The sequence below is a fragment of the Sceloporus occidentalis genome, unplaced genomic scaffold (genome assembly GCF_023333645.1).
Source record: "Sceloporus occidentalis isolate IW3139 unplaced genomic scaffold, rSceOcc1.0.p SCAF_3, whole genome shotgun sequence".
Lineage (NCBI taxonomy): Eukaryota > Metazoa > Chordata > Lepidosauria > Squamata > Phrynosomatidae > Sceloporus > Sceloporus occidentalis.
The window spans coordinates 66,023,682-66,049,175 of NW_028316983.1; the positions used below are offsets into that span (position 1 = coordinate 66,023,682).

The window sequence follows — 25,494 nt, forward strand, 5'->3', positions numbered from 1 at the left end:
GTTTTCCATATTTGTTGACATATTTCAGTTAGCACTAAAGTTGCATCTGTCTGTAGTCACTGTAGCAGTTCAATTGAGATATCATCTGTTCCTGGTGATTTATTTTCCCCCCCATTTCCTTTATTGCAGATTCCACTTCACTTCTTAGAATGTGGGGTTCATCTTCATATGGCTCCTTATTCCCAGTATCATTCATTCCCTCATCTCTTTTGTATAACTCTTATGTGTATTGCCTCCAACGTCTTTTTATTTCTTCTTGTTCCTGTATAATGCTCTTTTTTTTCTCCATAGAGCATCCCTGCCCTCAGTTTGAACTTGGCTTTAATTTCTTGGATTTTTCAATATAAGTCTTTCGTTCTTCCCTTTTTGTTGTTTTCTTCTACAGTGGTACCTCGGGATATGAAATACCCAGGTTACGAAATTTTCAGGATACGAAAAAAACCCATAGGAAATTATTGTTCCGGGTTGCGAAAGTTTTTTCGGGTTACGAAAAAACTTTTGGTGCTTTTCTGCGCGATTTCACACGGAATCGCGGCTTTTCCCCATTAGCGCCTATGGGAATTCGGCTTGCGAAAGCCTTTCGGGTTACGAAATTGACAGCGGAACGAATTAATTTCGTAACCCAAGGCACCACTGTATTTCTCTGCATTAGTCATAGTAATATTTCTCCTTATCCCTGCATGTCAGATGTTGGACAGTTGTGTTCATACATCTGGCTTTGTTCCTACCTCCCTTTGCTTTTGCTTTTCTTCTTTCTTTTATTGCATGAAGTGTTTCATCTGCCATCCTTTGTTTATTATCTTTCTTTATGACCACTGTTAGTGTTTTCTTGCATTCATCCTTAATTATGTCTTTGACTTCTGTTCACAGTTCTTCAGGTTCCCGGTCGATTATACTCAATAGTTCAAATCTGTTTCTTACATTGTCCTTGAATTCATCTGAAATGTAAGATGATGTACAGATGGTACATGACTGCAAATAAGCTGTCAAAAATGTCCCAGAACTTGTCAAATCAATGTTGGGGATGTCAAGATAAGGATGGCTCTTTTTTTCCCCTTATGTGACGGATATATACAAAGATGAAAAGCTACTGGTCTAAGATTTATGTTAATTTAAAAAAATTCACAGTAGCTTTTGTAATGTTACCAGAAATATTTTTGTTCAGTATTATGGATAAGGATTGAAGAGAAAACATGGATTACTTCTACAATATATGACAACATCAGCAAGAATATTACTTCCTCAATCTTAGAAAGGGACTGAAGCACCAATGAGGGAAGAACAGATTGTTAAGGTGATGATTTAGCCCAAATGGACATATTAATCAGCGTTCTAAGGGATAAGCCAACTGAAGACTTTTTGAAAGACTGGAAACAATTTATGTATTTTTTAAGCAATAAGAAATCTAACAACGTAATAATCTGTGGTCATTGTTTTTAGTAACTACAACTGGATTATTTAGTTGAATCTGTAATGGTATATTCCCACCCCTTTCTTTCTCATTACAGTCAGGGTTGAGGGTCAGACCCCTATTGTGTATTAGTCCTTTTTTATCTTTTCCTAAATCCATATTACTTTGATTGTAAATGAGATGAAATGAAAATTAAACAACAACAGTAATGAAATCTTCAACTGGTATGCAGCTCTGAGAATGCTTGTGGGGGCCAGCGGTCAGAACATGTTACACTGATATGGTAACATGTTGCTTATTTGTTTCCATGCTCAATTTAACATAATGGTTTTAGTCATTTAATCTCTAAACCATTTGAGGCTATACAATCTGAAGAACCAGCTGAAGCCAAATGAGCCTGCTTAAGAACAACCACAGAATTCCATCAGACTAGTGAGTCCACAAACAAGACCATTTGGGTCATGTCTCCACATCTTTGAATCCTCTGCCTATTGCTCTTCCTATTGCTTCATCTGTACCAACCTTCAAAAAGATTATGAAGTTATTTTTGTTGCATTCTACTTTTGGTTGAAGTATAGTATGCTCAAATATTTTTAAAATTGCTTTTCTTTTAGAACGAGTTGCAACTGTAGTAATTCATTGTTTAATGCTGTTCATATATGAGAGCATAAGTGAGGGAATATTCTGAACTGCAGATCATGATGCACACCCTGTTAGATCTCACCTCATGGCTGGGCATCCTGTTAATGAGATATGCAGGGGGTGTCCCCGTCAGGCGCATGATCTGCTGAAGCTGGTTAATATCTTAGGTGCCTAGTCAAGGGCTTTGTTAATATTTCAATATCACTGTGAACATACAATCAAGACAAATGCATACAAAGCATCTGTTCTGCACAGAACAGGCAGCAACTACTCTGTGTCATATCAAGTTAAAGCCCCCAAAACACAAGACTAGGAAGTAAAGCACGTTTCAGTTAGAAATCACAATTAAAAACTTTTCAATAAAGCCAGATGCTAATTCATGAATCAGCCTTAAACTGGATATTGGTTTCTTTCAGTTAAAATCAAGTCCCATGAAGCAATGCAGTTAGCCAACTGATGAATATAAACAAGAGATGTTATTTTATCCTTCTGTCTGACAAAGCTTAGTTTTCATTCCTTTGCTGCAAAAGATAATATATTACAGTTGCAGCATCTGAGACAGTCTTCTTGCAGTAGCTGTGAATGCTAGAACAGCAAAATGCTAAGTTAGAAGGCTAGTGGCAATGCACAAGAAATGTCAGTTTGTTACCAAAGAAGAGAAAACTGATTTAATGGCAAGTCAAGCAAGGAAAACATATATACACAAGGAGCTAGCAAACAAACTTGGTGGATATTAGTCAGTTTGGCTCTGTGTAACTTATGTATTTATACACCACCTGTGTTGTACAAGGAAGGAAGGAAACAAAATTTTAACTACTATATTAACTCTTTATGTTATAAGTGTGTATGGAACCAAATGAAATCCTTAAAAGAAATAATCATGTATTTATTTTCTGTGCTCCAGTAAATAATGTTCTGCCTCTCTTTTAACATGGATCACAAGATGATCAATATCCTGCTCTCAAAAGTTATTTCTCCATTGTAACATTATTTTATCAAACCAATGGATCAAATGGGGAAGGATGGACAAATCAGATTCCAAAGTATTTTCCAGCACAATGTGGTGAACATGTGTCAAAACTGGGGTCCAAATTGGTCAGAGAACAGGAAAACGTCTTGCAGACCCTTCATGAAAATAGCAGGCCCTCAACAGGCTGCAAAGTTCACTCATTCTGTTAATGCCCAGTGAGCTGACACTGGAAACACATACAGCCCAAAGGTAATGTTTTGGTTTAAATACATTCCGTACTACAAGAGTATTACAAGGGCCAGAGATCAATGAAGCTAAAAACTGAGCAATATTCCATTTTGTGCATCTTATGCAAAGAAACAAGTGAGGAAAATTGCTAGCTATGCTTTGTTTCAGTCAGGAAAATATCCCATGGTCTTTTCTATGACCCTAAAGCAGGGGTGGGTACCTTGGCGGGACATTTTCAGCTCTTCCTCACCTCTTAATAAGTCATATCAGCACATCCAGTGCCAATCAGAAGTGACATTTCAGGCAACTAGAAGTCACTTCTGCTTATTTTTATGCTTTTTGGTGGGCATAAAAGGGTGGGGAAAACAGTGTTCACAGCCTAAACCACACACCCTAGAGGGCATTTTGTGTGTGGCTAAAATAGTTTTTCACACAGTTAAAAAACCTGGGTTGAGAAGGTATGAGTCAGGGTTGCACAGTTCCTACCATGCCCTAAACCAAGTGAGAGTAGCTCAGGTCTTCTATCCCCAAGGGCTCAGGCTAGGATAAAGCACTTTTTTATACTACTATCTAACCACAAACACTTTGCTCTGTCATTTAATACCTTTACTTGATGATCATGCTTACATTTTATTAAAGCTGGTTATATTTTTTACTTTTTAGTGGGCACCCTGTCCAGATATATGCATATTTCACTTTAAAAGCATTCAAAAAAACTACCTGGTATATGGAAAAGCAGAATCTTTGTTTGTCACCATCTCATTATTTGCATGAAGATACTTAGGGTGAAAGACTGCTATGTCCCACTCTGTACTGCCATTTTACATTTTTTTCATCACTCAGCCTTCTGTTTTGGACACAGATTTGGCTCAAGTTGGCAAATAAAAGAGCAAACCCCAAACCATAAATTTTTAAAGCACAACAGCAAGTATAGTCAAATAGTCATAGAAAGATCCATTACTTGATAAAGTGGACCCTGATTTAAAGGGTTATTAAGAATATCAGTGTTTTATATTGTCTCTACAATGGATATGCAACATAAGGAAAGCAATGGTTTTGTAAGCTCGTGCTCTTTAGGACAGCACCCTATTAAACCTGTTCTTTGTAAATGGCCAAGTACATAGATGATGCTATAGAAATAATGACAACAAAGATAATACTGATGATGATGATGACAGGTTTTACTAAATCTCTTCCATATGATTCACTGATTAATTAACTCTCCGGAAGCAAAGCTCTTGTGATCAACATGTTTTAACCTCCAGTAACTCTACAGGACTGAGATCCATTTTCTTTCTCATTATTTTCTACAACTAGCCTCTAGAGTGTAGATAATTTTGACTTCCAGATTAATTTTAATCAGTCTAACTGGATTTCTGTAATGTGCTCTACATGGGGCTACCCTTGTGCCTAGTCCGGAAACTTCAAGTAGTGCAAAATATGGCAGCCAGGCTGGTTGCTGGAAAAACAGGGAGGGACCGAATAACACCCATCTTAAAATCTCTTCACTGGCTGCCTATTAATTTCCAGGCACACTACAAGGTGTTGGTTATAACCTTTAAAGCCCTACATGACTTGGGCCCAACCTATTTGAGGGATCGCCTGTTCCCATATAATCCGCCCCGCACACTCTGGTCCTCTGGGAGGAATCTATTGCAGCCTTTAAAAACCAGACTAACTGCTACCTCCCAGAGGGCCTTCTCTGCAATTGCTCCCAAACTATGGAACGGTCTGCCGGACGAGATCCGTCAAATTGCCAGCTTAGACAGCTTTTAAAAAGCTGTCAAGACGGATCTCTTCCGGCAGGCCATTTCTGAATAAAAGTGCCCAGCCACAGAATGACTGCCCCCCACATCATGTATTAGCCCACCGCTCTGTCCTCGCTGTATTTTTTTATTGTGTTTTTAATAGATGTTTTAATTGTAACTTGTTTAATCCTGTTTTAAGGGGGGGAATTTGGGACATAAATTTGTAAATGTGGATTTTAATGTGTTGTAACCCGCTTTGATTGTCTTGTCACAGAAAAGCGGGATATAAATAAAAGTTTTATTTTTTTATTATTATTAAACACTAAGGAACAAACCAAATGTACATGTGTTTGTTAAATATGTCTTTCTAGCTTGGCTGTAAAGTGGCTGGGAAATATACAGGAATGGGTCATTTTGACTCAAATAACTACACAGTGTTCTGCTCAGGAAATGAAAAGACATAAAGAAACGAGGTGGCTTTCATAGTGAGAAGTAGTGAGAGTAGTCAAAGGATACAATGCAAGGACAGACTGAATTATGTCCGGGAAAACCTACAAACATTACCATGATTCAAGTATATGCACCAACCATGGAGGCTGAGGAAGAAGAAACTGAGATTTTATGATGAAGCCCGGGAGGAAATTGACAACACACCAAAACAGGATTGCTTGATAGTGATAGGTGATTAGAATGCTCAAGTTGTAAGGAAGGAAAAATCAGAAATTGCAGGAAGATTCAGAACAAAAAATAAATTGGGAGAGTGATTGAGTTTCATGATGTCAATGATCTATTAATGCAAAGACTTTCTTTACATAACCAGAGGTGACTATACACATGGACATCACCTAGTCAATACAAAAATTAAATAGATAACATAATTTGATTCAGAAGATGGAGAAGCTCTATTCTTTCTGCCAAAACTAAACCCTGGGCTGACTATGGTACAGATCATGAAATGCTTATATCAAAAATCAGAGTAAAACTGAAGAAGAACACAAAAACAGTCATCATATCAAAATATGATATAAATAACATTTCAACAGAATTTATAGACAATGTAAGAAATAGATTTGCATGATTAGGCATAATTGGGAACCAGAAGAACTATGATCAGAAGCCAGTGACACAGTGAAGGAAGAATGCAGAAAAACACTACTGGTGGTCAAAAAGAAAGAGAAGAAACAACGCAGACAGAAAGTTTCAAGCAGTAAAAGAAAGTTGAGAAGCAAAAGAAAAGAGAGATAAACCAGCACCATGAATGCAACTGTTCATTGACTAGTGCGCAAGGATAAAGATAATTACTATAATAATAAATGCAGGGAAATAGAAAACAACAACAAAGAACAATGAGAGACCTCTTCCACAAAACCCATGAACTCAAAAGGAAATTCAAACCAAGGGTGGGGATGTTGTATGACAAGAGGAACACACTACACAATCAAGAAGAAATAAAAAGATGGAACCAATTATACAGAAGGGCTATATAAAAGAGATGAAAAAATGAATGGCACATGTAATGAAGAGGCATGCAAAAATGAAACCTACATTCTAGAAAGAGTGGTGCTAACTGCACTCAAAGAAACTGGGAAGAATAAATCTCCAGGAACAGACAACTTCCCAGCTGAACTGCTACAATCCGTACAGATAGAATCAACTCTAGTGCTAATATATGTTAACAAATATGGAAAACAAACCGGTGACCAACAGACTGGGAACAATCCATATACATCCCCATCCACAAAAAAGGAGGCACAAATGACTGCAGCAGCTATAAAATCATAGCATTAATTTCTATCCAAGATAGAAAAAAAAAATCAACTCATTTGAGATGTGGTGCTGAAGGGTGATGAGGATACTGTGGACAGAAAAAGAAGACAAACAAATGGGTCCTAGAACAAATCAAGCCTGAATTATCCTTGGAAGCCAAGATGACAAAACTGAGACTGTCATACTTTGGTCACATCATGAAAAGACATGATTCATAAGAAAAGACAATAATGCTAGAAAGGTAGAAGGTAGTAGAAAGAGAAGGAGACCTCATGCCAGATGGCTAAGCTCAATCAGGGAGGTCAGTAAAGGGGAGAATGTGAGAGAGAACCTTTCTTCTATTCTACCATCCCAGATACAATATCAAAAATGAACAGGTTTCAAGTGTTGGGGGTGGAAGAAGAAAGGATGTGGATTTCATTTCTCGCATAACATTTAAGCAATATAAATAGCACTCCATGATGCACATACAGTACTTTATAACCAGACCAGAAAGCATTTGTTTAGTAACACTAAATAAATGCAGTAATTTCTATGTGCTCATTTCCTTCATTACTTCTGAACATGTCTAAATTTTTAAAGCATTTCTTATGGGAATCAGACTTGTTGCTATAAATATATTTCAAATGAATTCTTAATCAAAGTGCTTATATAAAACTAAAATCATCAATGAAAATAGAAAATGTTAATTCCTCCTGAATACACACTGATCTTACTCACTGCTTCCAATGATGACATCTATATAATCACTTTGCACTTTTAACACAAGATGAATTTTTGGCACTAGGTGGGGTTTTTTTGGGCATGGATGTGGACGTGGGGGTGTAAAAGCACATATATACATATGTGGTGGGAATGTTGTAAGGTGCAGAGATTTTTGTGGGAAATAATGAAATAAATTGAATAATAGAGAAAACTTTGGAATTAAATAAAGAAAAATGTATGACTTTAAACGTATGGAGTTTGGGATTGGATAAAGATGAAGAGTATTTCCTGAAACAAATGTTAAGTGTGGCTTGTGCAATTATAACCTTCAGATAAGAAAAAGAACAAGATAGATAGTTGTATCATATTTCAGAATATATAATGTTTGATTTTATATCAGAATACCAAAAAATAGAATGGGCTATATGAAAGGAAGCAATTGTCAATGGAATAAACGAATAGAAATAACTACAGAAGAAAGATGGTACAAAATTATAAAAGATACAATTAATATGATTCTCCACATCGAAGGACAGGGTTTTTGAATAAATGATAACCTTGTTCCCTATCGGAGTGAGTGTAGGAAAGAGGGAAAGGTCATAGTAGGGCTACTGGTATAATTAACTAATTGTTTTGTATTAAATTTTTGGTATATCAAATATGTATGCAAACACAGAACTACTACTATCCCCTCCAAAACCTTCTTAACAACATACTGTACATTCTCTATCACTGTAAAAATTTTCCATTTATCCTGTGAAAGAAGCACAGTCTTGGCTTTATTTTTTTACTCTTTGTTTTTTGTTCCTCACATCAAGACTGTGGAAAAATAATGTTGATTTTTTTCCTGTCTTTATAAACACTGTCAAAATCAGACCTTTTCTTCCTGTTTGCTAAGACCTTAGTTCATATCTTGGCCATTTCCTGCCTTGATTATTGTAATCTTTTGAATGGTCTTCCATTATCTCACCTTAGCCCTCTAGTTTCCATTCAACTGCTAAGATTATCTTTTGGGACAATCGTTTTGATCATGATACTCCACTTTTGATATCGCTTCATTGGTTATCCATTACGTCTAGGACTCAGTACAAGCTTCTTGTTTTAACATTCAAAACCCTACCAACCTAGCTCCCCCAATCTTTCAGCCCTTACTTCTATTCACCAGTCTGCTCAAGATCTGCATTCTAAGAATGCTAGGCTTCTTACCCAACCAAGGGTTTCCTCTTCCTTGGGTTAGCTTCAACCTTTTTCATTCTTTGCTCCATACTCCTGGAATGACCTCCCTGAACATTTGCAGACTGCTCCTTCTCTCGTTATTTTAAAATATCAATTAAAAACTTCATTTTCCGAAGCTTTTGGAATTTTAGATTATTATTATTTTATAATCTTTTATATTTTGATTACATGTATTTGTCAGTTTGCTTTCCACTATATTGTATTTTATCTGGATAATTTGTTTCACAAATGTAGAGTTTCACATTTTTATTTTTCCTCTCTCTCTGTGTGTGTGTACACATAGATTTTTACATCGTACACCTTTGGCAGGAACCACTGTTTTTGGTTGATTTACTTGTAAAGAGCCATGGACGCCAATGGTGACATATAAATGATGATGACGATACACTGCTGAAATGTTCTCCGAATTGCCAAATCTGCAAGAACATACTAAACAAACCATCCAACCAGGTTCTGTGCACTATTCACTTGGAGAGTGAAGACACAGATTATTCTTAGTAGAATACATGGAATAGCATATAGTAACTATGCTGAAAGTTTAGCTAAGCTTAGTATAGCCTACATACAGAGAAAAACAAAACGTATTCAAGATAGGGGAAGCTAGTTATATGGAAAACAGCACAAAGGGAGAAAAGGGAGACTTCAATATACACCCGGAAGAAAGTGGAAAACTAACTATCAGGAAAGAAATAAAGGCAGACCATGTGGCAAAAAAGCCAAAAAACAAAAACAAAAAAGGATGAGGGAGGAGGATGACACAGAATCCAAGGACAGAAGGCATTACAATCAAGTTTCAGACTCACAGACTCTGAAGAGATTTTCTTCAAAAGCTCAGGCCCTGGGGTTCCAACGAGTCTCAAAATGAGCTTCAACTGATCAATATCTAACGATGGACCATAAAGGAAAATGCTGGGACAAATAAAATTTAAAAAAAATCATAGCAGCAGCCAATAAAACTAAAGGGGGGAAATGTCAACTAAAAATTATGAGTAAGAGTAACACATTTCTCACATATAAAGCACGTAACCACACATACCCACCCATTGGAAATCCTCTACCCAAACTTGCTCAATAAATATGGGGCATCGAGTCAGTACAGACATTATGCAGGTGGTTGCCATCTGGTGACAACTACTCACATGAGCAGTGAAATGCCTTAAGTGCAAACACATCCCAAATTATGGTTCCTCTTCCACAAGCTGCATATTTTCTTGTTTATTGGGGAGTAGGGAAGAGGCAACCCTTAATTTTGAACAGAATGACTTCACCAAATAAATTAGCCACTTTTTCAAAATCTGGAGAACATGGCTGTTGTCTATGTCTTTTTTACTCTCAAATAAGAAAAAATAGCAAATGTTTCAAAATTAAGGAAAGCTCAGTTGGGCTTTTATGGTCAATAGGCCTAACTTCCCACCTTCTACTCAGATTTGTGATCTACATTCCACTGGAACGAGAATTAAAGTGTTTCTTTCCTCACATCCAAACCATGTCCTAATTTTAGCAAACATGTATTTTGCAATCGGAGTAAATCTTAACTTGCCTAATTCAGGCTCTGTGTGGTTTTTGGTACATATTTCTAGTCAACAACAGATTTTGAAACAGAAGCAGGATGTCTATTGTGTAGGGGAGCTAATGACATTATGACAGGTGCTAATGACATTAAGAAGTACTGCTTATTAACAATTAAATGTCTGAATTAAATAGTGCTGAAATAAATCAATGTAACCTAAGTTTTCTAGGTTACAGTCTACAGATGCCAGCAGTTTTACTTTGAGCAAGTAAGGCAGTTTACAGAATTTTTATTATGAACCCAACTTTTTAAAGGTCAGATGGTTGCAGATCACTGGTTCAGCAATGACATTTTTCAAATCGTGTCACAGATTCTCAACTGGACTGACGTCTGAGATTTGACTAGACATTCTAAGACAACCAGGTTCTTTTTTTGGTGTTTCTTTGGCTGTGTGTTTCGGACTACTATCCTGGGGTGAACCTCAACACCAATCCCAAATCTCCTGCAGACTGAAATAGGTAAGCCTCTAACAGGCCCTATATTTGGCTTCATCCATCTTACCCTCAATAGTCAAGTTTCTGAGTCCCTGCTGAGGAAAAGCATCCCCACAGCATACTTCCACCATGCTTCACTGTGTGGAAGAGAAAAGTTGGCTTTGGTCCATACATAGTATTTTGCACCATGGTCAAAAAGTTTGATATTTGTTTGTTTCAGCAATGGTTTTCTTTACACTACCTTTCTATAAATCTGAGCTTTGTGAAGTGTCTGGGGTGTCAGTGGTCACACTGATGAATTTAAGCATCTCTGCTATGTAATACTTCAGCTCTTTTATAGTCAGGCCTCTTGGTTACTGAATTTTGGGAGGTGGCCTTCTCCAAGTAGAATTGTGGTCGAGCCATATCCTTTCCATTTTGTAATAATGGTTTTAACAGTCTTCCAGGGGATGTTCACAGCTGTGATTTTCTTTTTTAAAAATGGGTGTTTCTGAACAATTTAATGCTAGACTTGTGTCACAGATGGACTTCATTCAACTACTAATGTGACTTTTGGAAGTACTGTATTACTCATTCAACTATTAATGTGGCTTTTGGAAGTACTGTGTTGTACAAAAGTTTGTTTAGGTATGGCACTGAGACATGAGTGAATACTTCTTTGATCAACAAGAGCCAGCTTGTTTTGGTTTACTCATTTGTGTGCCACCATGACTAAAATTTAGTACTTCCACAATGTTGAGTATCTTGCGCACATCAAGTGTAACAACACCAATTGAATTCATTTTAGTTCTAGATTGTGACATCACATGTGCAAAATTCAAAGTTGAGGGGCTGCAAACTTATGCAAGGCACTGTATAAAAAGTCATTGCATTAGATCTACCAATGTCAACAGAATTATAACCAATGAATTCATCTGTGAATGTATAGCAACAATCTAAAAACAATATGAAATAGAAAACAAACTGGAAAAGAAAGCACAGGGAAAGCAAAGCAAAGCGAAGGAAAGAGTGCGTATCTTAGAAGGTAACTGCCTTTAAGGATGGGTTAATCTCAACACTGACGGGGGGGAGGGGGGGTCACCACCACTGGTACTGATTATTACTAAGCCAAGAAGTTTATTCATGTTAGAAGCAAATGCAAGGTTAAAGTCAGTGGCGTCACTCAGGGGTGCACACAGCACCAGCTGAGACACATCAGAGGGTATGAAACTGCCAGGGGGTGCCTGGTGGTCTACGTAGACCTTGTCCTGGTTATCGGGGGGGGGGGGGTGAGTGCTGAGTTGGGTCTGTGTTGGCTTCCACTGCCTTTTTCCCACTGGATCCTGCAACAGTTGCTCTTTTTGAGGAGAAGGAGGATCCACCATACCCGCCTTCCTCGTCCTGGCTGGGCTGGCTATGTATCCCCAAGGTTGGTAGTTCATGTATAGAAGTGCCCCAGCAAGCCAAGAATGTGGGGATAGGTACCTCTCTGTGCTCTTGCATGTGGAGAAGCTGAACATTGGCAGGGGGGTTCACGCACACATATGTGTGGACTCCTCAGTTCCCATGATGCCTGCCCCACACCTTCTGGCTGGTGAGGGATGCAGCCATGGAGATCACACCATGAACCACACAAACTGGAGTGACATCACTGGCTAAAGTAGATATAGATGAAGAACAAGACTACCTAGAAAACATTATTCTGTACTAATAACCTTTTCCTCTTTCTAGCTTAGAACATCTTCATGACAAAAATTCCACAGAACACCCTAAACATACACCAGTTCTTTTTAGTGTTTAAGTCACAAGAACTGTTTACATTACAAATGCAATCTCAAATTGGTTAATCCAGGTTATGATTCTTGCCTGCCCACACTCTGCAACAAATTACAATTGCAAAATAAGTGATGGGGATAGTGGTAAGAATATGTAAACGATGTCTGGAAATTTTGTGTGTGTGTGTGTGTGTCTTTAAATCACCTGTTGACCTACAGCAACTTCATGAATTTCATGGAGTTTGTTTAGCCAAGGAGTATTCAAGAGGTGATTTTGCCAGCTCCTCCTCTGAAATATACACTACAGCACCAGAATTTACTCAATACTACCAAATCAAACTTGTCTTGATATGTTTAAGTCTGTATCAGCTCATCAAAGGTGTATTTTGAAAGTCTTGAAACATACCCTAACAACAGAAGTCAACTCTGTAAAACAAATTTGATATTAACCAATGACATCTTCTTCCCTCCTGATCTTTGGTACTTTAAGTCGGCAACTCCCATTAATGGATCCAAAGAAGCTACAGAAGATAAACTACTAATCATGTTTCAAGAGCTGTCAATACTAGCAGATTGCTAGCATTTGTGGTACTCATCTGTAAGTTTATAACAATTGTGTGGTCTATATTATTCATTTCACTATTTGTGCTCATAACTCTTTCAAAGAGTAGACATCCCAAAGAATTGGAATTACATCCCACTTAAGCTTATCACAAAGCTTAGCCCAGACTATCTGCTGAAAGTAAACATACCCCTACTCATAAACATTCAAAAAGTAGATTCATGTAGTAATGGAGGAAAAGCATATGATATCTACCTATTGGGAATGACAGTTAGATCCTACTCACGCTTGTTATGTGCTTTTATTTCTTTTTGTGGAAAAAACGCACCTCCAAGAAAAAAGAAAAAGGCGACTGCTAGATATTAAAAAGGGTGAAGATAAAGTTAGCAGGAAGAAATGAAAGCAAAAGGGTTAGAAGATAAAATTAAGAGCAATATAAACTTTAGACCATATTTGAACAGATGCAGATCCGTTATCATAGGATACATATATAAAAGGCTTAATGTCTAAATAACCAATGCTTTTACGTAGTTAACTCAAGTACAATATTCAACACAGCCTTTAAAATCTACTCACGTGTGCGTGTTTGTATTTATAAGTAACAAAGAGAAGTGAAAAATATAACAAAAAATGTTTTGGCTTTCACTTTATTCAGCAGCTATAGATGAAACTGAGCTGCACACAATAGCAGTTCAGAACACTCAAGTTCCACTTTTCTTAGTGGATGATGGTATTATCCTCTAAATTGAGGCCATGTGGTGTTAAATGTCTTAAGCCCAAATATTCTCCCTTTTGTCCAAAGTGTCTGAAAGAAAAGGCACCTCAATACCAAACAGGGACAAATCAGAGAGGCTATGACATTCTGAGTGAAATGCCTGGCTACTAGTTGGTCTAGCTTCCTGTCAGGATTGCAAACCTATGATTCCTGAAGCATGTAAGTATGACATCTTGTACATGCTTGTTTTGCTCACACACTGCAGATGATATACTGCATGTCTGCATTCAATCACATAAGATTGCAGAACTGGCAGATGATCTGTAATGTAATATAGTAGGTGTTGTCTGTCACTGTGCTGCTAAAAGTGACTGTCTGCTTGCTTGAGGAATTTACATGCACTGTACATATATGTAACCTATACACTTTTGGATTTATAAACTTACCTTATATACTCGACTTAGGCACAGCTCACTTCATCTTTAGCAGGCGAAGAAGGTGGAAAAATGAAATGTTTTGCTTATGTTTTATTTTTCAGTTCAGTTTGTTAATTACTCCTGTATACATATTTTAGTGATTAGCTACATCCTTCTGGGATCCAGGACAACCTTAGAAGAAGTAGTTGGTCTGCTTTTTGATCAGACTTGCATAACATGGCAGTACATAGGGGCCAAAATTAAAATAGGCTAAACTTCTTTGGCTTGCAGATAGGCATTAATTAAATATTAATTAATAATAACTCATTAATATTAAGCTGAGCAGCAGAGGACACTTGCCCATCCTTCTCCTCCTCCACCCAGACTTCTCCTCAGGAGAAGGCTGGGAGACAAAGGAGCCTTGAGGGCCCCTATTCTTCCTCTGCCTCCCGGCCTTCTCAAGAGCCTTACAGGGCAACTATTTGCTCATCTTCCTCCTCCACCTGGCCTCCTCCTCAGGAGAAAGCCAAGTAGCAGAGGAGCCTTGCAGGGTGAGCATTCTCTCCTCCTCCTCATCCTTCTCTGCATGGCTCCTGAGGAGGAGGCCAAATTGTGAGGAGCCTTCAATTTGTTCCACATCCTTGCAGGGCCACCTGAAATCCTTTGGCAGGCTGCATGAGGCCTTCGGGCCGTATGTTGTGCAGGCCTGATATAGATCTAGATAGTATTTGTGGAAACTTAAAGAAAAAGAACATTTGGATGTTCCTAGATACAGCAAATTTCTATGTTAAAAATTCCTTAATGGTTCCCTGATCCCACCAAACAGTTTTAGACTTTTTGGTGGGATTTTTAAATTTTATACTAAATGTCTTTCTTAATAATGCCAGTAGACAAAATCATATACAGACATTCTATTATTGCAACAATCATAAAGAATATTTATATACAACTAAAAAGCAGATATTGCATGTGCATGTTTCTGGTGATTATGCCTATAGAACCAGCATTCAGTACATTCAGACAGATAAATATCATTCAGTAGTTATATCAGAAGTGACTAACTGGGTACAGATTATTAACAGACTATAGATTATTTATTGTTCTTTTTACTATCTGAAACACTGGCCCAATTCACACATCAAGCATGTGCACACTGGTTGATCACTACAATTACAAGTGGGAGCAGCTAAACAAAACATGGATATTTTTGTATGTGCAAACTACAAACTATGGTTTGTCATCTGAAACTAAGAACAAGTCCTGTCATGATGGCAAAACAGGGCTCTTGGTTCAGATGTCATACTAAAACAACCCACAATAGGTTTGACTCTATCTGCAAGCAGGAGCAGTTCAGCAGCATGTATCAGAGCACTGCTTAATTCACATTAAAGCAGAAATCTTTAAAATGCTGGTTTATTATGATGTCTGGTTGTGATGGCAGGCTTGTCAAGAGATTCCCTTTACGTTGGAGTTTCCAGAAATTATGAGGGAGTCCATTAGTATCAGAATTTTTTCTGTAGGTAACTTATATTGCTGGATTGGTATCTGGATCACTGGAAATGAAGAACATATCCCACAGGATTAAAAACGTTTACCTACATTTTGTCTTCAAAGGGAAATGTGTTTGAAGCTCATAAAGAAGAGTAGAAACATGCATAAACAGGAACTATACCATCAGTCCTAAACTCCAAACCATAAACATAAATTTGAATCATATGTGAAAAGTATTTTTTCAGAGAATACATAGTAGTTCTCACTAGTGGTTCACAAAATAGTTCTGCAACCATTTTTACAGAAATGAGTCTAACATTAGAATTAAGAGCTAGTCCCTAACCCTTTTTTGGCACATTTTGCAATGTGCAAAAATAAATGTTTCAATTTACTTTTGCATGCTCTTAAAGGATACGGTCTGTACCAGGGAACAGTGTCCTTCCAGTCAGTAGCTCAGCCATAATGCATCCAACTGACCAAATATCAACTGAGGAAAAACCACAATAAAGTTAGAACCCAAATAACTACCACTTTGATTTTTGGCAGCAAGTTAAAATGTGCCTTTGAGGTTTATATGATCTTATCCAATTTGTCCATGCATACAGTTTTAACATATGTTAAAGTTGTAATATAATACTTCAAACTGTAAATTATCTATCACTGTTCTAATATTTTAATATAGCTTTTAATGTACATTCCCTTACTATCTTTGCCTACATAGCAAAATATAAATATTTTAAATACATACATAAATACATACTATTTCCTTTTGGGTAGCCCAGTCCTAAAATGCTTAACTTAAATTTTGAGAGCATGAAAAAGCACAGATTTGTACCTTCATCCAAAAATCTGACAATTCAGATGCACAAAACATGCTTCAAATACATAGAAATTATCAAATGAAACATTTAAGAACTGTATATCCAGTATTAGGGTAATATTAGATAATGCCATTATTTCAAAGAATGCACATTCAGTGCTGATTGATAATCTTTAAGGGTCTAGGATTCTATGTTACATAGTACCTGTCTGATTGTAATGCATCCAGTTCAGCATGATCTCAGGAGCCCTGTACCACCTGGTTGCTACATATCCTGTCATCTCATCATCTGTGTGTCGTGCCAATCCAAAATCCAGAATCTACAAAATGAAGAAAATAACTATATTTTCATTCCATAGTTTATTTTAAAGAAGAAACACTGGACTTCTCATCTGATTAAGCTCCAGCTGGAGATGATCTAACAGTACATATAGTGAAATGCTGTTGAATGCTTCTAGAAATACATTTACCAAAACATTGTTTTTTATATACTTGTGCTGAATCAACTCTGGCGATCAATGGGGTGACAGATGTCACAGCCAGATCGCCCTCACATAAACTACTCAAGGTGTCCGCCAAGGCTGCCTGCTAGCATCAGCACTGTTTAATGTTTATGTTAACTCATTAATAACTGATTTAAGGGGAAATGACAACTATGTACCCCCTAAACTGGGACCTAGGAAAATATCAGTTGTAATGTATGCAGATGACACTATTTTATTGTCACAATCACAACAAGGCTTAAGAAGATTATTAAAAGCTTTTAGTCAACTAGCAACACAAGACAAGTTGAAAATTAATTATAAAAAAACCCAAAAATACTAGTTTTTGCCAATAGATATAAAAAACATACATGGCAAATTGATGGGCAATCCATAGAACAAGTGAAGTCCTTTAAATATCTAGGACTAAATTTCTCCTCAATTGAGTCTTGGGGTTGTCACTTTAAAAATACAAAAGCCAACTCTTTATTAAGATTTTATTGGAGCAGAGATGGTAAACAGTTCTCTCCAGCCATTAAAATTTATGAGGCTAAAGTTATAGCTCAGATGTGATATGAGGCTGAAATATAGGGGCCAAAGATGAAATCCAACTTGGAAACAGTTCAAAATAACTACTTACAAGCAATTTTGGCTCTACCCAAAGGAACTGAGACCTCTATCCTTCGGTTGGAAGGTGGGCTCCGTACTGTAAAGGCCATTACTCAGGTTCAAGCAATTAAATACTGGCTGAAACTTACTAAAGAGATAGGAACAGTTCGTCTATTGATTGGTTTCAAAGAAATGTTGGAATTTGAAAACAAAACATTTTTATCCTGGAATCAAGAAATTTTACAACTTATTGACTTGTATGGGCTCTCAAAGGATTTGTTGTGCTCTCTAAACTATGACAGAGCTGTAAAATATATGAAGTCCCACATCTTGAAACATGACTTTCAGTTAGATTGTACCTCTGTTGGCCTATCAAAATGTGCTCCTTGGTATGCCAAACTCCCTCTCCAAAGAAGCTACCCATAATACTTAAATAATATAACTAACTTCAAACAGAGATATACCTTCACAGCCCTACGCTGTCAGTCTATGACCATGGCTGTGGTACACGGGCGTTATCAAAGGACTATGTGGGAAGAAAGAGCTTGCCCTTGTGGTTTCAACACAGTTGAAGACCTATCTCATTACTTATTGGAGTGTCCAATTTATAAATATATAAGAAATGCCCTATACACTGGTGCCCCGGGATACGAAATGACCGGGTTACGAAATTTCCGGGATACGAAAAACGTGGATTGGAAAAAACTGTTTCGGGTTACGAAATATTTTTCGGGTTACGAAATTCATTTCGGCGCGAAATTCAAATGATGCAAAGTGCAGCTACAGGCTTTCCAGGGATTTCCAGGGCTAACGGAAACCTAAGGGGGCTGGGTTAGGGGTTAGCTTTGGCGCGAATTTTGAATTTCGTTAGCAGCAGTGATTGGCTTGAGAAATCAAGCTGATCATCTGGATTGGCTAACGAAATTGGGGGGGTGGCCTGGCTTGAGATACAAAAGCCGGCTTCCATTGATCTGCTCCTTTGTCTGGCCTTGTGGACTATCTGAGCAAGAGTTTCTTCTGAGCTCTAACTTGGTTCCACTGTTGGTCTGGACTTTTCCTGGCTTTCTGCCTTAGCCTTTGCCAGGTGTACTGTATTCTTCGGATCAAGACCGGCCATCAGGAATTTCTCTACAGGTAGGTGGATGGATTTTTACCTTCTTCTTGTGGGGTGGGGTGGGGTGAGACAGTGTGACCATGCTTTTGCTGTGGGGTGCTGGGTTTTTTTTTTTTCAAAGTGTGGATTGTGGGTTTTGCTACTGGCATGTTCAGATTTGTGGATGATGGGCTTGAGGTGCTGGGTTGCTTTTTTTGGGTTTTTTTGCTGTTTGGGTGGCATGCTCTGATTTGTGGATGATGGGCTTGAGGTGCTGGGTTGCTTTTTTTGGGTTTTTTTGCTGTTTGGGTGGCATGCTCTGATTTGTGGATGATGGGCTTGAGGTGCTGGGTTGCTTTTTTTGGGTTTTTTTGCTGTTTGGGTGGCATGCTCTGATTTGTGGATGATGGGCTTGAGGTGCTGGGTTGCTTTTTTTGGGTTTTTTTGCTGTTTGGGTGGCATGCTCTGATTTGTGGATGATGGGCTTGAGGTGCTGGGTTGCTTTTTTTGGGTTTTTTTGCTGTTTGGGTGGCATGCTCTGATTTGTGGATGATGGGCTTGAGGTGCTGGGTTGCTTTTTTTGGGTTTTTTTGCTGTTTGGGTGGCATGCTCTGATTTGTGGATGATGGGCTTCATTTGCTGCCTTGATTTCTTCATGGCTCTGCTGTTTTCAAAGTGTGGTGTGTGACTTTTAAAACTTTGGCCATGGTCGCATGTGGCCAGAGACTCTCACCATAGGGTAGCATTTTCTGATTTGGGGGTTTTGGCCTATGGGCTTGTGTTCTTGTGTGCTTTGGCCATGGCTGTGATGATTTGAGAGTGTGGGGTGTGAGTTTTGCAAGTTTGGCCTTGCTTTGATGTGGGCCAGACAGTGTGACTTTGGGGTTGCATTTTCAGATTTTGGGTTTCTGGCCTATGGGTTTGTGTTCTGGGGTGCTGTGCTCATGGCTGTGATGATTTGAGAGTGTGGGGTGTGACTTTTGCAAGTTTGGGCCAGAGAGTGTGACCATGGGGGTGGGGGTGGTTTCCAATTGTGGCTTTTGCTCAGTGCCTGTGCCTTTTGTCCTTTTTAGGCTTGAGCTATGGCTCCCAAGCCAAGCGGTGAGAAGAAGAAGAGGGCTCCCTTGTCCTTGGAGGACAAGAAGGAAATCATCGCCAAGCACGAGAGGGGCGTGCGCTTGGTGGACATTGCCAAGGAGTATGGACGAAACCCTTCGACAATTGGCACTGTCCTCAAGCAGAAGGAGGCCATCAGAGCTGTTGTGGCTCCAGCGAAAGGCGTGACGACGATTGCCAAGCAGAGGACACCGAAGCACGAGGAGATGGAGCGCCTGCTTCTCCTCTGGATCAAGGAAAAGGAGCGAGTCGGGGACACTGTGACCACCTCGGTCATCTGCGAGAAGGCCACCACCATTTTCGAAGACCTGGCCAGCAAGGAGGCAGGCGAAGGAACTTCTTCGCAGGAGGAGCCAGCCACCCCGGACTTCAAAGCATCACGTGGCTGGTTCGAGAGGTTCAAGAGGAGGACCGGGATCCACTCTGTCGTCCGTCACGGCGAGGCGTCCAGCGCAGACCACCAGGCCGCCGAAGCATTCGTCGTCGAGTTCAAGGCCATGGTGGAGGAGGAAGGCTACGTCCCGCAGCAAGTCTTCAATTGCGACGAGACGGGCCTCTTCTGGAAGAAGATGCCTCGCCGCACCTACATCACCCAGGAGGAGAGGAGACTGCCAGGCCACAAGCCTATGAAGGACCGCTTCACACTTGCGTTGTGTGCCAATGCCAGCGGGGACTGCAAGATCAAGCCCCTGTTGGTGTACCACTCCGAAAATCCAAGGGCCTTCAAGGCACACAACATTCAGAAGGACAGGTTGCCAGTGATGTGGCGTTCCAATGGCCGCGCATGGGTCACACGCCTCCTTTTCGTGGAATGGATCAACAGTGTCTTCGCCCCGACAGTGAAGCGGTACCTGGAGGAAGAAGATTTGCCCTTGAAGTGCCTCCTCCTCTTGGACAATGCTCCTGCGCACCCGCATGGCCTGGAGAAGGACATCCTTGATGAGTTCTCCTTCATCAAGGTCCAGTTTCTGCCGCCCAACACGACCTCCCTCTTGCAACCCATGGACCAGCAGGTGATTGCGAACTTCAAGAAGATCTACACCAAGCACCTGTTCAAGCGTTGTTTTGATGTGACGGAGAGCACACAGCTGACCCTTCGAGAGTTCTGGAAGCAGCATTTTGATATCGTCGTGTGCTTGAAGATGGTGGACTTGGCCTGGCAGGAGATCACCAGGCGCAACCTGATTGCTGCGTGGAGGAAGCTGTGGCCTGATGCTTCTTCCTTGGAAGGGTCACAGACCGAGGGTGCTGAGCCAGGTGAAGAAGAAGAGGTTGCAGAGATCGTCTCCATCGCAAGGTCCCTGGGACTCGACGTGGACAACGAGGACGTGGAGGAACTCATCGAGGAGCACAGCGAGGACCTGACAACAGAGGACCTGAAGGCCTTGGCGGCCATGCAACACTCGGCCGTGGATGAGGACGTGCTCCATTTCGACAGGGGCCAGCAGGAGGAGGCTGCGGGGGCATTTTTGCCAACAGCAGAAATTAAAGACATTTTGCGGCAATTCCACAATGTGTCTTCATATGTTGAGAAGCACCACCCTGAGAAGGTGCTCACCAGCCATGCCATTGCCCATTTTGATAATGTCTGCCTTAGCCATTTTAAGAACCTGCTTAAGGGCCGGCAAAAGCAGACATCCTTGGGCCAGTTCTTCACTAGAGAGGGAGAACCGTCATCCAAGAAGGCAAAAGGTGACCCTTAAAAAAAAGGTGACCCTTAAAAAAAACACCAAATTCTTTTTTAAAACATGGTTAACTTTGTTAAATTGGTGGCATTGGCTAAATTGGCTGAATTGGTTAAATTGCTTGAATTGGATAAATTGGCTGAAGTGGTTAAATTGCTTGAATTGGCTGAAGTGGTTAAATTGCTTGAATTGGTTTAAATTTGGCTTTTTGGGCTGCCCCTCTCCTCCTCCTCCTCCTCCTGCCTCACTCCGAGATGCCAGGACCAGATGCCAAGACCATCAAAGATAAGAAAAACACTTTTTTTCTTTATCCTTTAGAATGGGCCTGACCATGGGGTTGCATGTTCAGATTTGGGGTTTCTGGCCTTTGGGTTTGAGTTCTGGGGTGGTATGGTCATGGGTGTGATGATTTGAGAGTGTGGGGTGTGGGGTGTGAGTTTTGAAAGTCTGGCCTTGATTTGATGTGGGCCAGAGAGTGTGACCATGGGGTTGCATTTTTAGATTTGGGGTTTCTGGCCTTTGAGTTTGGGTTCTGGGGTGGTTTGGTCATGGCTGTGATGATTTGAGAGTGTGGGATGTGAGTTTTGCATGTTTGGCCTTGATTTGATGTGGGCCAGAGAGTGTGACCATGGGGTTGCATTTTTAGATTTGGGGTTTCTGGCCTTTGAGTTTGGGTTCTGGGGTGGTTTGGTCATGGCTGTGATGATTTGAGAGTGTGGGATGTGAGTTTTGCATGTTTGGCCTTGATTTGATGTGGGCCATAGAGTGTGACCATGGGGTTGCTTTTTTAGATTTGGGGTTGCTTTGGTCATGGCTGTGATGATTTGAGAGCTCCTCCTCCTCCTTCTCCTGCCTCACTCTGAGATGCCAAGACCAGCAAAGATAAGAAAAACACTGTTTTTCTTTATCCTTTAGAATGGGCCTGACCATGGGGTTGCATGTTCAGATTTGGGGTTTCTGGCCTTTGGGTTTGAGTTCTGGGGTGGTATGGTCATGGGTGTGATGATTTGAGAGTGTGGGGTGTGGGTTGTGAGTTTTGCAAGTCTGGCCTTGATTTGATGCGGGCCATAGAGTGTGACCATGGGGTTGCTTTGGTCATGGGTGTGATGATTTGAGAGTGTGGGGTGTGGGGTGTGAGTGTTGAAAGTTTGGCCTTGATTTGATGCGGGCCATAGAGTGTGACCATGGGGTTGCTTTGGTCATGGGTGTGATGATTTGAGAGTGTGGGGTGTGAGTTTTGCAAGTCTGGCCTTGATTTGATGCGGGCCATAGAGTGTGACCATGGGGGGTTGCTTTGGTCATGGGTGTGATGATTTGAGAGTGTGGGGTGTGGGGTGTGAGTTTTGAAAGTTTGGCCTTGATTTGATGCGGGCCATAGAGTGTGACCATGGGGTTGCTTTGGTCATGGGTGTGATGATTTGAGAGTGTGGGGTGTGGGGTGTGAGTTTTGAAAGTCTGGCCTTGATTTGATGTGGGCCATAGAGTGTGACCATGGGGTTGCTTTTTTAGATTTGGGGTTGCTTTGGTCATGGCTGTGATGATTTGAGAGCTCCTCCTCCTCCTCCTGCCTCACTCTGAGATGCCAGAACCATCAAAGATAAGAAAAAAACTTTTTTTCTTTATCCTTTAGAAAGTTTAGAATGGACCTGCCAGTCATTGTTAAGATCATTAGTGCCTCAGGCAACTTTGTATTACATTGTATTGTAGGGTACTTAGCTTAATAGGCCTCTATTGTGCCTTTGTTTTGACTTGCAGGTTCAGTCTGAGGTCATAGAACGCATTAGTTATTTTCAATGGAAAATGTGTTTCGGGTTACGAAATTTTCGGCTTACGAAAGGAATAGCGGAACGAATTAATTTCGTAACCCGGGGTAGCAGTGTACAAATAATTAGGATTGGTATCAAACAACTATGACTCTGATTTACAGTTAATAATTTTGTTATTAGGGGACACCAAAACAAGTATCTCTGAAAAGGCAGCCTGTTTTGCTTTTAAATTATCAATCATAAGGAGGAAGCACTGTAAAGACAATGGTTGGGTTACAGAAGTGATCTGAATCTCTACTATCCCTGAATATTCCCAGCTCTGTAATTCAACCATATATAGTCTCAGTGTATTTGGTTCTTATGCCTATCTAGATTTATCTTAACCCTTCATTTTTGTCTTTGCCTTTCTCTGCGATATTCTGTTTTAAATATGATTTTAACCTCGTAAGCAATGTATTATTTTATAATGTATTTGATGTGTTTGATGTTTTATTTTATTACTTTTTATGCCTCTAAGGATTTTTACAATGTATTGATTTTATATGTGTCTTGATGGATTGCTTTCTTTTTGTAATGGTATATGCTACACAAATAAACTTATTTACTTACTACTATATACTTGTGATTCTTTAATTCTATTGTTACTAATTAAAGTGGGCCCTTGGTATCCATTGGCATTTCGTTCCAGGATGCTCTGTGGATGCTCAAGTCCCATTATATACAATCACACAGTAAACTGGTGTTCCTTATACAAAATAGCAAAAATCAAGGTTTGCTTTTGGGATTTAAAAAATAAATTTAAAAAATTCAAGCTATGGATGATTGAATACATGCATGCAGAATCTGTGTATCTGAAGGACTGAGGGTACATGCAAGAGTAGCAACATCATAGTTCTCAAGTACTGCTTTTACAAACTACAGGGACAAAATATTTAAAAGTTTTATTGAATATCTCTTGTATCAACAATAAGAGAGGATGTTGACAAGTTCTCATCCTGACACACTCTTCCCATTATCTGGGCATAATTTTGCCAAACTAATTTGTAGCTTGAAACAGTGTTCTTTGGTATTATAAACTGACAATTTTCAGGATCTCTCCTTTCATTTCGTAGCTTTCATTTCTGATTTTTGTCAGACCTTTGACAGAACCATATCAATGAAAAGTATGGAATTTTCAAGTGCTGAACTCTGGGCCATCATGAAGTTCCTGTTCTTGCAGAAGCAAACCCCCAAAGAAATCCATGAATGTATGATGCAAACACTGAGTGATAAATGATTGTCATACTCAACTGTGAACAAGTGACGTGCCAACTTTAAGTATGGAGATTTTGAGAACAAACATGCAGCAATGTTTGGGAGGCCTTCACACAGTGTCAACCCCTGAAATTATTAAGTTATGCTCATGACTTGATTTTGGCAAATCGGTGAATCTTAGCTAAAACAATTGTTGAGACACTAGATATCCTGCGAACACATTGTGTTTATAATTCATGAGCAGCTGGCTATGCTGTGTTATGTTTTGTTCCTGGGAGTCTAATCAAATCACCAGTCCAGGAATTCAGCATTTCAAGCATTGCAGGAGAGAGAGAAAGGAAGCTTGTCTCACCAAGTCTTTGGTAGCAAAACCAGTAGTTGTATAATTCAGTGCAGGTTCATAATGAGGCTTCAGTCAGTCCAGTATAGCAGGTTCAAAGGGAAAATCCAAAAGAATAGTCCAAGTTCAAGCAGAGTTCCAGACAGAACGAAATCAAGGGTCAAGGCAACAGCAAGCCGTTTCCCAAGCATGAAGGATAGTTGTCAACCATGTCAGACCATGAGAGGTGCTGGGATATTTAAAGCCCATCTGCATCTTGCAAATGCTCTCTGTTAGCAGCTTGCATCCTACTTAACCGCAGACAATGCCATTGTCTCTTTCCCCCCGGCATTTTTCTGAGGGAGTAGGCACTAGTAGGTCTGGCTTGGGTGGGGGGAAGCTTTGCTCCTGGGAACCTGGTCCTTGTACTGGCAGACCTGGTATGTCCCCTGGGCTCCCAGCCCGTTCCTCAGACTCAGACGACATGCCTGGCTCCTGGAGGCAGGGCATGACAAACTGGGTGTCAAAATGTTTGAATGCTGACCAGAAACAAGATTGAGTGGATACTTTCAAATTGATTCTGCAGCATTTTGAGCCACCCAATGATAATTTTTTGGAATTACTTGTCACTGTTGATGAACCATGGTTAGATCACTATGATTCAAGACCAAACAACAGTCTTGATAGTGGCAGCACCTGGG

At 39.8% G+C, this 25,494-nt stretch overlaps 1 protein-coding gene across 2 annotated transcripts in view; it reads right to left on the minus strand.

The window, feature by feature from the left end:
• The window catches only part of MAPK14 (mitogen-activated protein kinase 14), a 62,197-nt gene that overhangs the window by 10,363 nt on the left and 26,340 nt on the right, over positions 1-25,494 (minus strand). The window contains exons 7-9 of one of the 2 annotated variants that reach the window (XM_089514787.1): positions 16,675-16,789; positions 16,065-16,136; positions 2,136-2,215 (exon numbers count right to left, since the gene is read on the minus strand). In XM_089514787.1, coding sequence (XP_089370913.1) covers positions 2,136-2,215; positions 16,065-16,136; positions 16,675-16,789 — 267 coding nt within the window. Of the gene's footprint in view, positions 1-2,135; positions 2,216-9,510; positions 9,591-16,064; positions 16,137-16,674; positions 16,790-25,494 lie in introns of both variants that reach the window. The other variant, XM_089514786.1, reaches the window with a different exon arrangement.